Raw genomic sequence first — 14,297 nt, forward strand, 5'->3', positions numbered from 1 at the left:
AAAACAGTCTTGTGATGAAATAAATATTTAACGAAGGAAAAGACCAAGGAAATGAAAAACTGCGGAAAAAAGGCGGTCAGGATGGCCAGAAAGCAAAAAAAAAAAAAAAAGAAAAAAAGATAGCGAATAATTATTGATGAAATGATGAAGTTTAATCTAAATGTGCGTGCATGGATTTGTTACGCTACAGGATAGTCTAAGAAGAGGGGCCAGACTTGTTCAGAGATAGTGCAAGGACATTTAACGATAAACCCTCAAACATTATCCAGCATGTCGCGTATATTCACATTGGTTTGGTTAAACTTTGTACTCAAAGAACAGAGGCGATAGAAAAATAAGATAAAAAGCAATTAATCTTTGATTGCGCATGTGAGGAATTAAAGGCTTAGGCTTGGAAAAGGTAAGGCCTTTTTAGTGAGCAACAATAGGATTACCGTTACAATGTTCACATCCCACCAGAAAGACTAATGTTTCTGATAAGTAGGTCCATCCTTAATGGCAAATCCACTTATAGCCAGTGGGATAAGATCAAAAATACCAGTTTTTGCTAATGCACAATATCGTATCATACTTCTAGCTGATCTGATAAAAAGTGTTAACCAATCACATTCGAGAAAATTTGCAAAACTAAGGTGTTGATTTTCTTTTCCCTTGACATTATGGTTTCTCTAAAACACCTGCAAATAGTTCAGACCTTCGCCGTAGCTCTAATGACCACGTAAAATGGTGGCCTCGTATTATTTAGAGACATTAAACATAGGTTTAACACTACAGGTTTAACACGTGTAACCCTCTCGATTATTAATGAGTTTTATATTTTTATAGCATTGACGGGCATGTTTTTATTTTTTGCTGGTCAACAGTCTTCGCAGGCTTCATGACCCCTCATATCAGTTTCGTAGTGACTGCATGATTTCTACATCACCATTTCATATCAGCTGGGTACGACACCGATTCTAAAATAATGTGCATAGTCTGTGAGTGGCACGGTCCAGGTGCTGAAGGTACTAGTGTAATAATGGACTGACCTGGTGAATGGCGCCAGTTTTGATCACGAGCGTACGTGCGAAGTTCACAAACAAAAAATGATATATATGACTCATCCATTAAAGTAGTCGATCTTTTCATGATGAAGTGAGGTGTATTAAAAGCTTATGTCAAAGAGTACGGAGCGTCGTCTGTTAAAAGAATCAACAAAAAAGAAAAAAATTGATTGCCGCGTTTTGAGTGAAAAAAGGGTAAAGTCACTAAGATTATACATCAGATAAGCTAAGTACTTTATGCAAATCAAGTAGTTGAAAGCTCTCTTAAGAAGAAAGCTTATACATTACTGTGGGTGTTAAACATAACTCAGTTAGGTTTCATTTTCAAATCGTTTTTACGTCGCGCCACAAAAAAAATAAGGGAATAAAGCCTTTTCCTTAGCGGAATCATTGGCGCAATGTATCATGGGATTTCAATCCGGGGGAAAAGGGTTCAAAAACCACATTGATAAATAGTGTTAACTTGAAGTTATGTTATTAGTTACTGTAATGCTGTACTGCGGATAAGCGTTTCTTTTTTTTTTGGTTTTTTTTTTTTTGGTTTTTTTTTTTTTTTTGTTTGTTTGATAAAACTTTCTCTAAAACAAGCTATATAAGATAACCCAACGAGAAAAACACCAGCCAAAATAACTTGGCAACTATCGATAAGACCAAAATAGCACTGACGAGAACATTGGCTCTATTTCTTTCTTTATCCCTCGGGAGATCATTATAACATAGATGAAATTCAAACAATCTTATTCTCGACAGAATGGCACCTTTCGTCCAAGTTTAAAGGTTCTATAATAGGTTCTAAAAATTTATCCGCTTTCCTGTACATTTGAAGGACTGATGTACTTACTTCACTTAACCCACTTAGGGCTACTTGGCTTAGTATTCAAGTTTAGTCCTATTTTTGGTTGCGCACTCATGCAAGCCATTTACGGAGATGAAATAAGGCGCTTGAGGTGCTGGTTGAGACATAACAAAGAATTTAAAGTTTTTCGAAACAAAAATAATACGAAAATAATCATTATGGTCTTTACTCACGCGGCTGCCATATTGATTGACTGGAACAATAGAATTCAAGTGCTTGAGAATATATAAATTTATGTGGGTTAAACAAAGGTTTTTATTCTCATGAGAAAAAAACATGGCTTCTGCGTGAGTAAGGCCCGTCCTATTAAATGTAATATTTTTTGCTTCAGTGTCTGTAGTTTGGATCGGATTGCGCAACCTTGAAAACAACAAGGCAGGTACTTTAAAAGCAGGTGCTCAGCTTCATAAGAAATACTATACCAACAGTCTCATAAGAACACTATTTCTACTCCTAAGCTGTATTATCAAAAAAAGATATTATGCACGCAGCGGTGATGAATCTTGAATAATTCCTTGTCCTGCTGATTAGATTACGCGTAACATTTGATCAAATCTTAATTGATATACCACAGATTTAGCTGTTCATAAATAATCCACTAAAACTACTTCAACTTCCTTTAGTATCGATAAGTATTTTGCAACGTAGGTTGATAAAAACTCCTTCCCAGTAACGAGTCACCCTCCCCCCCTTTCTAGCCTCACATCAAATGTATAAATATTGCTTTATGATTTTAAAGTCCAAATATTTGATTGTAATGAATCAATATAGCTGTAAATATATGAATAAGAAAATAAATTATAATAAGGTTTAGCCGGTGTATAATAATTTCGATATAGTCAATATCAATAGTAAATTAGACACTAGAGATAGCGGAGGTAGTATATCATGAGATTGGGGTAAAGTACAAGCTGTAAGGGTTAAACGTTTTACTATATAAGCACGATAAGGCTGAAGTATGTCTGGTCATAAAGATATACAGATATAATACATTGGAGTCAGTATATCTAGGTCTTTAGTCTACTTTCTTGCAGTAACATTATAAGCTTATATAGACCCTCTTGGACTAAGTTCCAAGAGGAATTGTTCTGGGGGACATACATGCATAAGGAAAGACGGCCTATTGTTTTGTCCCCCCTGAACGATTTCTCGAGGAAATCGATGAGCTTAAATGCAAGGGGTCTATGTGTATCTAAAGTAAAATAAAATAAAATAATTTATTGCTAAAAATCTTATCTCATGATTGAAGATAAGGATTCCAAATTGCAGAGAAAAAGTTGACATCGACCAGTCACATGACTTTGCCGTCTACTGATTGGACGAAAAATTATCGGTGCAATGTGATAGGTTGGCCAAATTTTTGCCTTCCTGTTATGCATCATGGTTGTCAGTCAAAGTCAGTATTCTAGTCAGTTTGTATATAATAGTATAATATACCTTTACGGATATTACAGCCTAAATATAAATAGATTGGGGCAAATGGAAAAGTATATAGTTAGGGTACTGCAACTAATGTATCTACAAGTCAAATAAAAGATAAAAACAAAAAAGATGTTGAGAAATTAGTTGTGTACATAATATATTTTATAGTTTGATTATCGATTCTTGTTAGGAAAAGGTATCTAATGAAAAAGCGCGACTTCGAGAGAAGAAAAGAAAAGGGGAGGGAGGAGAGGAGGGAGAAAAGGACAGAAAGAAGCAGTGAAAGAGAAAGACAAAAGGAAGGAAAGAAAGAAGCAGAGAAAGAGAAATAAAAGGAAGAAACGAAAGAAAGAAGCAGCTTGTCTTTCCGAGAAAGATAAAATCAAAAGAAGGAAAGAAAGGAAGGAAGGAAAAAACAAAGAAAGAAAATACAAAAAAGGAGGAGAGAAAGGAAGGAGGGAAGGAAGGAAGGAAACCAAGAAAGAAGACTAAGAAGAAGAAAAATAGGTCCACGAAACAATGAAATGAATATATAACGAAGACGCCCTCAACTGCACGATTAGTATACATCACTGATCACATCGAGTAAAATAGAATGCGGAACTCAAAGATGCAAAATAAAAGCCTAGCATTTATCAAGTAACTCCACGCACATCCCCTCTCTCAAGACCCAAAATAGCTAGAATTTTCCTACATACTCAAAATGTTGGATCAATCACAGAACTAATAGCACAAATGAAATATATCTAGTTACTCAGTGTCAAGTTTATTTACTCAACTATCATTTCTAATTAAAAGATCAAAGAGTAGAGCACGTAGTCTCTTGTTTTCGGTTACAGTACAACACGTCTAACGAAGGAGCAATAACAAACTGTGCGAGCGTCTCACTGTCCAGTTTATCGCATGTCAAGCAGCACGTGCCTTACTTAGTATGAGTGAATCAGTATCTTGCGGATGGGAAGTGCACACAGAGTGACCCTTGAAAGAGTTCCACACGTAGCCAATGAAAAAGCGAATAAAAGCGCGGCTATCCAATCACACTACAGCTTGATTAGAGAAGCCATTTAGTGGGTGGGATTTCTACGAGTATCGTGATTGTACAAGGGCTTCCACAACGAGGTAAAGCAATAACGAAGAAAAGCGCGCCACACAATCTAAGTGTAATTCGGGCAATACAATTCATAGCCGTTCTGCGCATGCGCATGAGTACTTTTGTACCAATGTCGGAACGGTAAATCGAAGGAGATATTGTCGAGAGAGGATTGGTTTATCAATGTTACTTGTGGATCGATAAACATTGATAGAGGTAGCTAGGTCATTTTCTAGCTTGAGTTGATGTAAAGGATAAGACTTCAATATTATCCACAATACCTTGCAAACATCTCAACATGGTTTGTTTGACTTCCCTCGGAATATTATTGTAATCAGTTCACTTTATCCTTTTGATATGATGAATTGGGGTTAAAATATCATATACCATTTCATTTGTTATATTGAAAAAGATATCGTACGTGATACTGCATGAACACCTTCAATTCACAGCTGACTCAGGGCGCCATGTTTGTAAAGTTTATAATTGCTTAAACTTCTTAATACTTCAAAACCACTACTCATTAGATCTTCTTACTTCTCCTTAAAATGTTATCAACCCCTACGATATTTACCTGCTTCTTGATATTTTACTTACTTTTCGTATGATTTCACCTTCCTCTTTACTTTCTTTGGGCAACATATGTAATTCAGTCAACTTTCTTCCTCGTTATTCATCTTTTGAGTGATTTCTTTGCTCTAGCATAACTTAATGCCCATGCTGTTCAGCTTTCTCACGTGAAAACGTACTCAAAAACCACATTCATTTACTTCTATAATGATTTTTGTCGTTGTTATCAAAGTAGAACCAAAATTCCTCGTTGTTTTTCGCGCTCTTTTAAATTCCCCGCGGAGTAAAGCGCCTTCTATTATCCACAGGGAACCCAAAACAGCTGGTCTACCAATACCAGCATGCACTGCAAAACATAAACATAAAATGGCCGCCGTAATGCATTGACGATCTCAAAAATACTCTCAAAAAATACTACGAGTTTCATTGAAATTCTCTTACAATAAGATTATTTTGAACAAATGGATGTTCCAGTGTTGATGTGATTTTTTCTGGAGGCTTCGAAAAATTTGGGATTTTTTGAATTGATTTCAATAATATCCAAGATCGATCAATCAACATAGGGGATGGATTTCAACAACTACAGCGGAAATAATCCTAGATTTGCTGGTCAACCACAAAATCAACCTTACCCAGGTAATGATATCTGTAACATAATATATAACCCGAAGAATCTGTATAAATTCTTTATCATTATTATCGAAATTGTTTCGAACGATTTCAAATAAATCTGGAAAACATCTTGAAACCACTCTTGATCATGAGCCTCTTGAAGCTTGAATGGCTTTCGATTATCAAATCAAAATGCCGGCCCAATAAATGCATTTAGATACTTTTCATTCATATGTTTAACTATTCCAGTTATTATTTCACATGAGAAGACTCATGAATGCCGAGACTTTTAATACCAACAAATTGTTTGTACTTTTGTACTTTAAGTTCAATGAAATTATATACCATAATCCCGGGGGGGGGAGTACTCCCATATATGAACTATACGGGGATGATCCGCTGAACAGGGTATGGTTTTTCGAGCTTCTTGTCATGAACAGGGTATGCAATTTCACTCAAGGTCCTAATTCTTCCTGAGTTTCTTGTCATATTAAGGATTTCTACTTTCGTATTGACTGAAACTGGTTACCATGGTCGTAAAAAAATGATACGTGAGATGACATGATAATTGAAACAGGAACTCAGTGCAATTAATTATATCTTTTGTCATAAACAGGGTCTACAAATACGATTTTTTTTGTCATAAAAAGGGTACCCCTGTCAGAATCCCAGCGGAACACCCCTACCCAAATTCTGGCGGAGTACCCCCCCCCCCCCCAGGGACCATAATGTACTGACTGTGTAAAACTAATGATATACAAAAATAAATATTTGTATTTGATATAGGTGGAATGTCATATTATCCACAACAAGGCTTTCCTAATCAAAGACTACCTATGCAGCAAAACATGCAGTTTGGATTTGCTCCACAACAACAGCCACAAGTACGTGTAAAAGCTCTGGCCCACACCGGCTAGGAATTACCATGATGGTTAGAGCTATATCCTCCTCAGACCCTCCCAACCCCTTGGAAATTCCAATCCCCCTCCATCGGGGAGGTATGAGTATTTTCTTGTACTACTCGGAACTTCCTCACCCCTTGAACATTCCAATCCCCTTCCATTAGGGAGGTATGGATATTTTCTGCAACTACACATTATACCTTCCACAGACCCCATCCACTCCTTACAAATTCAAATCCCCTAACATGATCTTTTTAGAAATCAATTCCACACCATGAGAGAATCATTCATATTTTTGAGAATATTATTAATCCATATCTAATTGTTAATAAAGGGTTTCCCAGGAAGATTTGGCCAGGGACAGTTCCCCATGAACCCAAATCCACAGATACAACAAGCCTTCAATCAGCAACAATATCAAAAAATGATGGAACAGCAGCAAAGAATGGCTCAAGAAAATGAAAAGCTGAACAACGAGACAAGAAAAAAGAGAGATTTTGAAATGCAACAAAAGCGCTTACAGGAGTTGAGGCATGGAGGAGGAAAAAAGGGAGGTGGTGATTTGTCTCATCTGATTGGTACATTAGCTGAAAAGGGTGGTGGAACAAAACCTGCTCCAAAACAACACCTTGCTACTTCAACTGGAAAATCACTCTGTAAGTATGCTTTCATATATTAAAAAACACAACTGTTTTTTCCAAAGAAATGCGGCTTATTCACCTATTGGGCACTCTTAGTCCCAACGGGATTAATGAACGCTTTGCTTTCAACTAACCCTTTCTTTTATCTTTTGATTGTTTGTTTTGGTTTCCTTGCCTACCTTGTTCTCATTGGTTTCTTTTGTCTTATTCTATCATATAAACACTCCTTTCTACCACCTCTTTCTTTTTTACTCCGTCGAAGGACTAGCGTCCGAAACGTCAGTAAGTTTTTTCATCTTTTCACAATGTATAATTTACCTTTTTATCATTACTGTTTCATTAGAAACACCGACACAGCTCACACCAGTTTTTAGTAGTTAACTCTTCTTACAACTGGATAAGAATCAATAATTGAACTGAGTATCGCGATTCTCCTATAAATTAGATCGGAAGTTAGCTACCAATATAAACATATATATTGTCAGCTCAAAATTTCCTTGTTATATTATTTTTTAGTTTCAAGACCTGGAGGTTTCTATCAAGCACCACAAAAACAAGATAGTCATGAGCAACAACAACATCATCAACAACAACAGCATTATCAACAGCAGTCACAGCACTCACAACCACAACCTAACATGCAACACCACCCAGGACAATCAGAGGGTATACAACAGTTTTCTGGGCAACAACACTTGCAGCATTTTCCTGGACATTCACACACGCAACCACAACCTGGACAACCTAGTTTCCCACAGCATCATGGACAGCCACATTTCCAGCAGATTCCTGGACAATCAAATGTGCAGCAACAGCCTGGACAATCAGGTTTCTCACAGCATCCTGTACAATCATATTCACAACATACTTCTGGCATGCAAACCCAACAAAGTGGCTTTGGCAACCTGAGTGCTAACCCAGGTACTGGTGCTGATGATGACTTTAGTGATTTCCTAGAAGCACCATCATTTTCTACTCAAGGGAGTGTATTTCCCAGTCAACAAGGTGTATTTCCTGATCAAGGGAGTGCTTTTCCTAGTAAACAAGGGACACTTCCTGGTCAAGGGAGTGCATTTCCCAGTCAACAAGGAGCATTTCCTGATCAAGGGAGTGCTTTTCCTAGTAAACAAGGGACACTTCCTGGTCAAGGGAGTGCATTTCCTGGTCAACAAAGTACATTTCTTGGTCAAGGTGGTAGTTCATTAGCTCCTTCAAATATTTCCAATGTTGTTTCAAGCCAAAGTGGACCTTCCTGGCCAAACCACAGTCAAAACAATCCTTCCTGGCAAATGAGACCAGTTCCAACAAGTACAATGGATGTAGGATTCACCTCCACCCAGATGGTTCCTGGTACAAGCACAGTATCTAGTGTCACAACAATAGCTCAAGCAACCTCGGCTATAACAGGACCACGAGCAAGAACTGACAGTCAATCAAGTGTGTCATCAAGTTCCAGTGGAGGATTTTTGTCATCCCAGCCAGGACATTTTGGGCAATCTCAATACCAGCCTTCCCTTCCTGGAATTCAAGGTACTAGTTTCATGGCACAAGGATTGGCACCAACTGCGATGCCAGGAATACCTGGTCAGGAGCAGATGAAACAAATGGAGCAACATGGTGATGTTCCTGGACATATGGTACCAGGATCAGATGGTGATGGTGCCAGTCAAGGTACTGTAAATACAAGTGATAAAAACGTTATAACTGTAGTAGTGTTAAGATTACATTGGTGCAGTGAAAGTCAAAGCTTATGGTAGGTTTATAATAAATACAAGAAAAGATTATTACAAGATACATAAAGAAACAATTATATGTTTGAACACTTCTATGTTTTCCAGGAGAGCCAGAAGATCCTGTAAAAAAACTTTATGGCGTTGATATACCTGAGTGGTGCAGAACTGGAAAGGACTTGCCAGGAGTATATAAGGATGTTAAAGATGCAGTTACCATGAATGGTGCTATTGATACTAGAAAACTCCACACATTATTGCTAACATCAGAACTCCATAGAGATATCTTAGGTCAGCTGTGGAGTAGAGTAAACAAGGTTACACCTGGTCAGCTTAATGACATGGAATTAAGAATGATGCTAGGGCTGATTGCTTTAGGCCAGGTATAGATAGTTTTGATGGTGGATTAATTAAAAATCTTTGGATTATTCTCTGATCCTCATCAGTATTTTCCTGTTTGTCATTTTAGACTGGTTTAAAAGTTGAGAGATTGACACTTGAAAAGCTGGCCACATGCAAGTCTGCGCCTATCCCATCATTCCCTGAGGATGTTTTCAAGGTAATTAATCTAGTTCAATTTAATGGCATTTTATTTAAGGAACCATCGTAATTGGGGAAACCTGTGACAGTATCCCTTACCTCTCATGCACTTGTAATTTGTTTATATTTTTTCATACTATGATTTGATGTGAGTAAAAGCTAAATCAATCAATCAATCAATCAATCTACTACAAAACTTTCTAAGAATGCAGTAATTAACGTCGATCTTGAAAATATCCCTAATATGAATGGTTTGTTTCAACTTGCAGTCTGAGGAAGGAAGCTGGAGCTTCCAAAAGGAACCAGACAAGGAAGAAAAGGAGAGTAGTAGTTTACCAGTGTCCGATAGCTTTGTTGGTTGGCAAAATCAGCCCAGCAGTAACTACAGCAGTACAACAGATCCCAGTGATAAATACAGTGTTTTTAGGATGGATAACACTTCAACAAGTATTGCCAGTGCTACTGCAAAGGAAACTACAGGTAGTATTTCATCTGGCAGTTGGTTATCAGCAGAAAACAGCCATTCAAATCTTAACCAAGATGTTTCTAGAGGCACACAGATGTTGGGACAGTTTGATCAGGCTAACAAACTATCCACTTCACCAGACTTCCAGGGCTTTCAAAGTGCAGTAAGCCACTCTGAGGCAGAGTCCAATGATTTTGGAGATTTCCAAGGGTCTGTTTCTAGTTTGGATAGCACTGGTGCAACTTCACAGCAGTCTGGTCTTTCAGGGACATCAAGGGAGTCTGGATTTGATATCACCTCTAAACTAACTGCTTCACTAGAGGATTTTAAACTAAAACGTGACACACAGCAACAAGGAACTTGTGAATTTTCTGAATTTGAGTCCTTTTCATCTGCTGAAACAGTTACCACCTCAAAATCAAGTATACCTGACCATAGTAGTGGTAGTCATGGTGATGGTAGCCATGGCAACAAACCAAATGTTTTTGCAACCTTTCCAAGTATCAAAATTCCTCCAGAAGCTGAAAGCACAAGTAGGAGTACTACTTCAATATCTTTTCCAAATACACCAAACAGAACAACAAGTGCAAAGCCAGAGAACAAAGTAGAATCAGGGTGGGCAACCACAACAGATTCTTCAGGGGGTAAGATTGGAGCACAAGACAGTACACAGACAGCTGTTGATAAGTATTCTTTTCTCAAAGACCTGGACTCGTTTTCTGCTGAGGATACTTCTATGCAGCCATCAAGAAAGAAAGATGACAGTTTTGGTGACTTTGAGGGTTTTGAAAAAGCAACACATTCAGGAGATGACTTTGGAGATTTTCACACAACTACCACAGAGAGTGTACCTGGTAATCAAAACTTGAGCCCAAAACAATCTCAAGGTTTGGGATTTGAAGGACTTTCTTCCATACAACAACCAAAAGTTGGAACTAACTTTGCAAACTTTGAAAATGCTCAGTTACAAGGGAGTACTAGTGCCAATCCAAGTAACACCTCTGCAACCACACATCTACAGGATGACTTTGGAGATTTTCATTATTCAACATCTACTCTTTCATCTGGGCCAACTCATGTGAATGACATGCCAAGTTCGTTTCCTCTGAATGCTAATTTCAACCAAGATATGAGTGGACAAGCGAAGAATGGCTTTGCAGTTGATCAAAATCGACAAAGATCAAGTTCCACCACCAGTAACAGCTTCACCAACACTATCCCACTAGACTCTACTCAGCGATACAAAATGCTGTCAGATGAAGGCGAGGTATGCACTGTGTCAAGTAGTTTGATCTTTAATTGGCATAAATAATGGATGCTACAAATTAATTGTTATAAATCTTTTCTTCTGCAACACATTATGTCTTCTTCTTTCTCTTGCGTTCTTCCAATTCCTGCACAGAGCATTGTGACTGAACACAAGATATAATATTAGAACAGGGAGATTTGAGCAAGAGAATGGGGACATGCAGCCACATTTCTAAGAACTTCTTACAATCCTGTTATGCTCCTACATGGACAAAGCTCTAGGAATTCTTCATTGAGAAATGAAATACACAGGGAGTCATTGATTGTATCTTATTGCTGTTAACAGGACATGGAAAAACATGATAATGTTTGGGGAAGATGTCTGAACTCCTGTCTGCTGACCTTAGTGACTGGTGCTTTGGCTGTGCAGAAAATGTCTGACCCTGCTCTTAAACAAGAAGTACTGATGTCAAAGAAAGGAGTAGAATACTTTACAGGTAGTGTAAAACAGGATTTTCAAGATATCTTTCTCTTTTTCTAATAGAAAACAAAGATTAAAAATGTAGTGTGGTATATGAAAAAATGTGTTGTTAATTTGTTTGTTTGTTGTTGTTGAAAGCTCTCAAAGAAGTCTTCCGAGTCACACAAAGAATCCAAGTTTCGTTGATGAAAACAGGTACACATTCCAGATTTTGCAAATGGTATTCAATAAATTAAATAAAATTTTTAACATGGTTGTTGTTTTGTTTAACATAGAGTTTGGAAGTGACAAGCTAAAAAACATCTTACTCGAAATCAATCAGTCCTGGAAAAACATTTCAAATTTTCTTGCTGGATCAAATATTGAGGTAAGTAAAATAACTAATGCTTTAATCTTAACTTTATTTTTATTTAGGTAATTAAAAAAAAAAGAATTTGTTATTCAAAGACCTCCATTTAGCTGCATTTTATGCCACATAACCTTTCCTTGAGTATTATTTCTTTCTTCATGCTTGAGAGGACTGGATTACAGCACAACATGCAAAAGTATGACCACTTTTAATGTATTTGCATATGTGTTTATGCATGGGCTTTCATACAGTATGTTAAACATAGTTAACCTAACCATGGTAAACAACTATTAACTATGGTTAAACCAGCATAATTTCGATGCAAGACTTGCTGGTTTCACCACATAAGGCAGGCATAGAAGCTTGTTTGGTAGCCAAAAGCCTAAGCTTAGGAGCATGAGAATACATTTAATTTGATCTTATGTTTGCACGTTGCACAGTAATATTGAGAAATGGGAAGGTACATGTAATATCTTCCCATTTTCAAAGAGCCTTTTGTTTTTCTCACCAGACAAACACAAGCAGTGAATGTTTAACAGAGCACCACATCCAAGCAGATGAAGACAAAACCATGGCATGTGGAGTGTGTTTATTGAATGTTAATAAATCGACGTCATCAGGCACAGACACCACGATCTCCTACGGTGGACGAGATTACCATGCAACTTGTGCCAACTTTTGGTGTAATCGAGTTGATTCTATTTTACCAAAATTACTTCCTGTTAATAGTCTGATCTAAAAACCTATTCAATCAAAAGGAACTGTACTCCTGCTGTGTGCTGTAGAGGTGTTTGGGTTTGGGGATTACATTAAGTTAAATTATTTAGAGGAAAACTCTATGCACTGTCTGGGCTTGGTACAAATAATGACCATGACTCGGAGGAGAGCTGAGATCTTCCTATAACTTGTTAATATAGGTAAGAGAAGCATTGTAGAATAAATGAGACTACATTTATCATTATAAAAGTGTTATTCTTATAATATTAAAACTGCAAAGAAAATAATAAGATTGCGATTTTAATTTCATGTATTGTATAGAGATACAAATATAAAATTAAAGACTTAGAATAATAATCTACAACACCTGTAGAGACTTCCTGCTGTGTTGTCAAAAATTAATGTTGTGAATGACTGTCTTATAATGTAATAAATGGGATTCAAATTTAGCATAAAAATAATTCACGTGTGATTTATTAGAGAATAGAGTTTTCCTAAAAGAAGTTGCTCAAGAAAGGCTGATACGGTAAGAGGTTTCAATAATAATTAGACTACATCCAACGACATGGGGTATGATTAATCATCTATGTTTAAGTTGGCAGTTCCAGCATGCCTCCTTTGATAGATATGTATTTATCCTCTATATTATCAACATGACATCCTACCCTCTGCACGTCTTAAGTGTTTTCTGAAAATTTAAAAATACTTATTATTAACGATTATTCGCTGAAGGCAAAGTGAATATAGGGGGAATATTTACCGAGACGTGAGGTAAATATTCCCTTATATTCACTGAGGCTGAGGCAAATAATTGTTTTAGCATAAATACACAGGTGATTCTTTCAAAAAAAAAGAAGATAAAAGACATTTTTTCCGGTAACAGCAACAAAGCGGCTGGCTGCCATTTTGGATTATCACTGGAGGTGATTATTGTGTGATAGTGTGAGTTTCTCGACCAATCAGCGCACGAAATTTTCAATAATCACCTGTGTATGTTTCTAAAGAAAGATAAAAAATAAATATATAGATTTTGGGCTACCTGTGTTGTCAGTTAACACAGGGCACCTAAACAGCTGATTTTCTTCATGACAAATGAATCCATAAAATCCAACCAATATTCATATTATGATACTAGCAAATGTTTTGTCAATATTATTTTGAATAAGCTTAATTAAAAGTTTTTTCTTACCTTTAACACTTCGTTTATGTGGTGAGCTTCTATAGTCCTTTCCTTGTTTTCTTTAGCTTGTACATTTGCCTCTAAAGCAAGTCTTCGTAAAAACATCATATAATCTAAAAATATCTAAATAAAGGTAACAAAGCAGTGATTAAAGTGTCTTGTTGATGAAGGCTAAGGCAGGATAGGATATCTTACCAATATGTCTACGCTTTTTGCAAGCCTTGCTTTGCTCTCAAACTTCTTGATGATAGCTTTTTGCCTTGCTCTTGGGAACCTTCGCTTCATGGTTATAATAATAGCCTTACTAAAGCCTCTCTAGAGTCCTTAAAGCGATTTAGATGAGTAAAATAATTGAAGAAAAAACGTTCAAAATTAACAAAATAAGAGTTTGTTTTTGAACTTGGCGCCAACAAAACAGCTGGTCAGCGGAGATTACATCATATCGAGGCA

General features: G+C 36.9%; 2 protein-coding genes across 2 annotated transcripts; one reads left to right on the forward strand and one right to left on the reverse strand.

The window, feature by feature from the left end:
- The first annotated feature begins 5,341 nt into the window (after positions 1-5,341).
- LOC116305522 (uncharacterized) lies at positions 5,342-13,031 on the forward strand. The gene is made up of 11 exons (XM_031715455.2): positions 5,342-5,617; positions 6,380-6,477; positions 6,830-7,151; positions 7,653-8,807; positions 8,975-9,249; positions 9,336-9,425; positions 9,676-11,139; positions 11,467-11,617; positions 11,740-11,796; positions 11,877-11,968; positions 12,462-13,031. The coding sequence occupies exons 1-11, from the start codon at positions 5,548-5,550 to the stop codon at positions 12,687-12,689; spliced, it is 4,002 nt and encodes a 1,333-aa protein (XP_031571315.2). The 5' UTR covers positions 5,342-5,547; the 3' UTR covers positions 12,690-13,031.
- Positions 11,974-14,235, reverse strand: LOC116305523 (centromere protein W). The gene is made up of 3 exons (XM_031715456.2): positions 14,043-14,235; positions 13,857-13,970; positions 11,974-13,355 (listed from the first exon to the last, which is right to left on the reverse strand). Exons 1-3 carry the CDS (start codon positions 14,130-14,132, stop codon positions 13,329-13,331), a joined length of 231 nt encoding a protein of 76 aa, XP_031571316.1. The 5' UTR covers positions 14,133-14,235; the 3' UTR covers positions 11,974-13,328.
- Between the last annotated feature and the right edge of the window lie 62 nt (positions 14,236-14,297).

Source organism: Actinia tenebrosa, unplaced genomic scaffold (genome assembly GCF_029948245.1).
Source record: "Actinia tenebrosa isolate PJP-AT-01 unplaced genomic scaffold, QUT_ActTen_1.0 PGA_scaffold1__47_contigs__length_23844297, whole genome shotgun sequence".
Classification (NCBI taxonomy): domain Eukaryota; kingdom Metazoa; phylum Cnidaria; class Anthozoa; order Actiniaria; family Actiniidae; genus Actinia; species Actinia tenebrosa.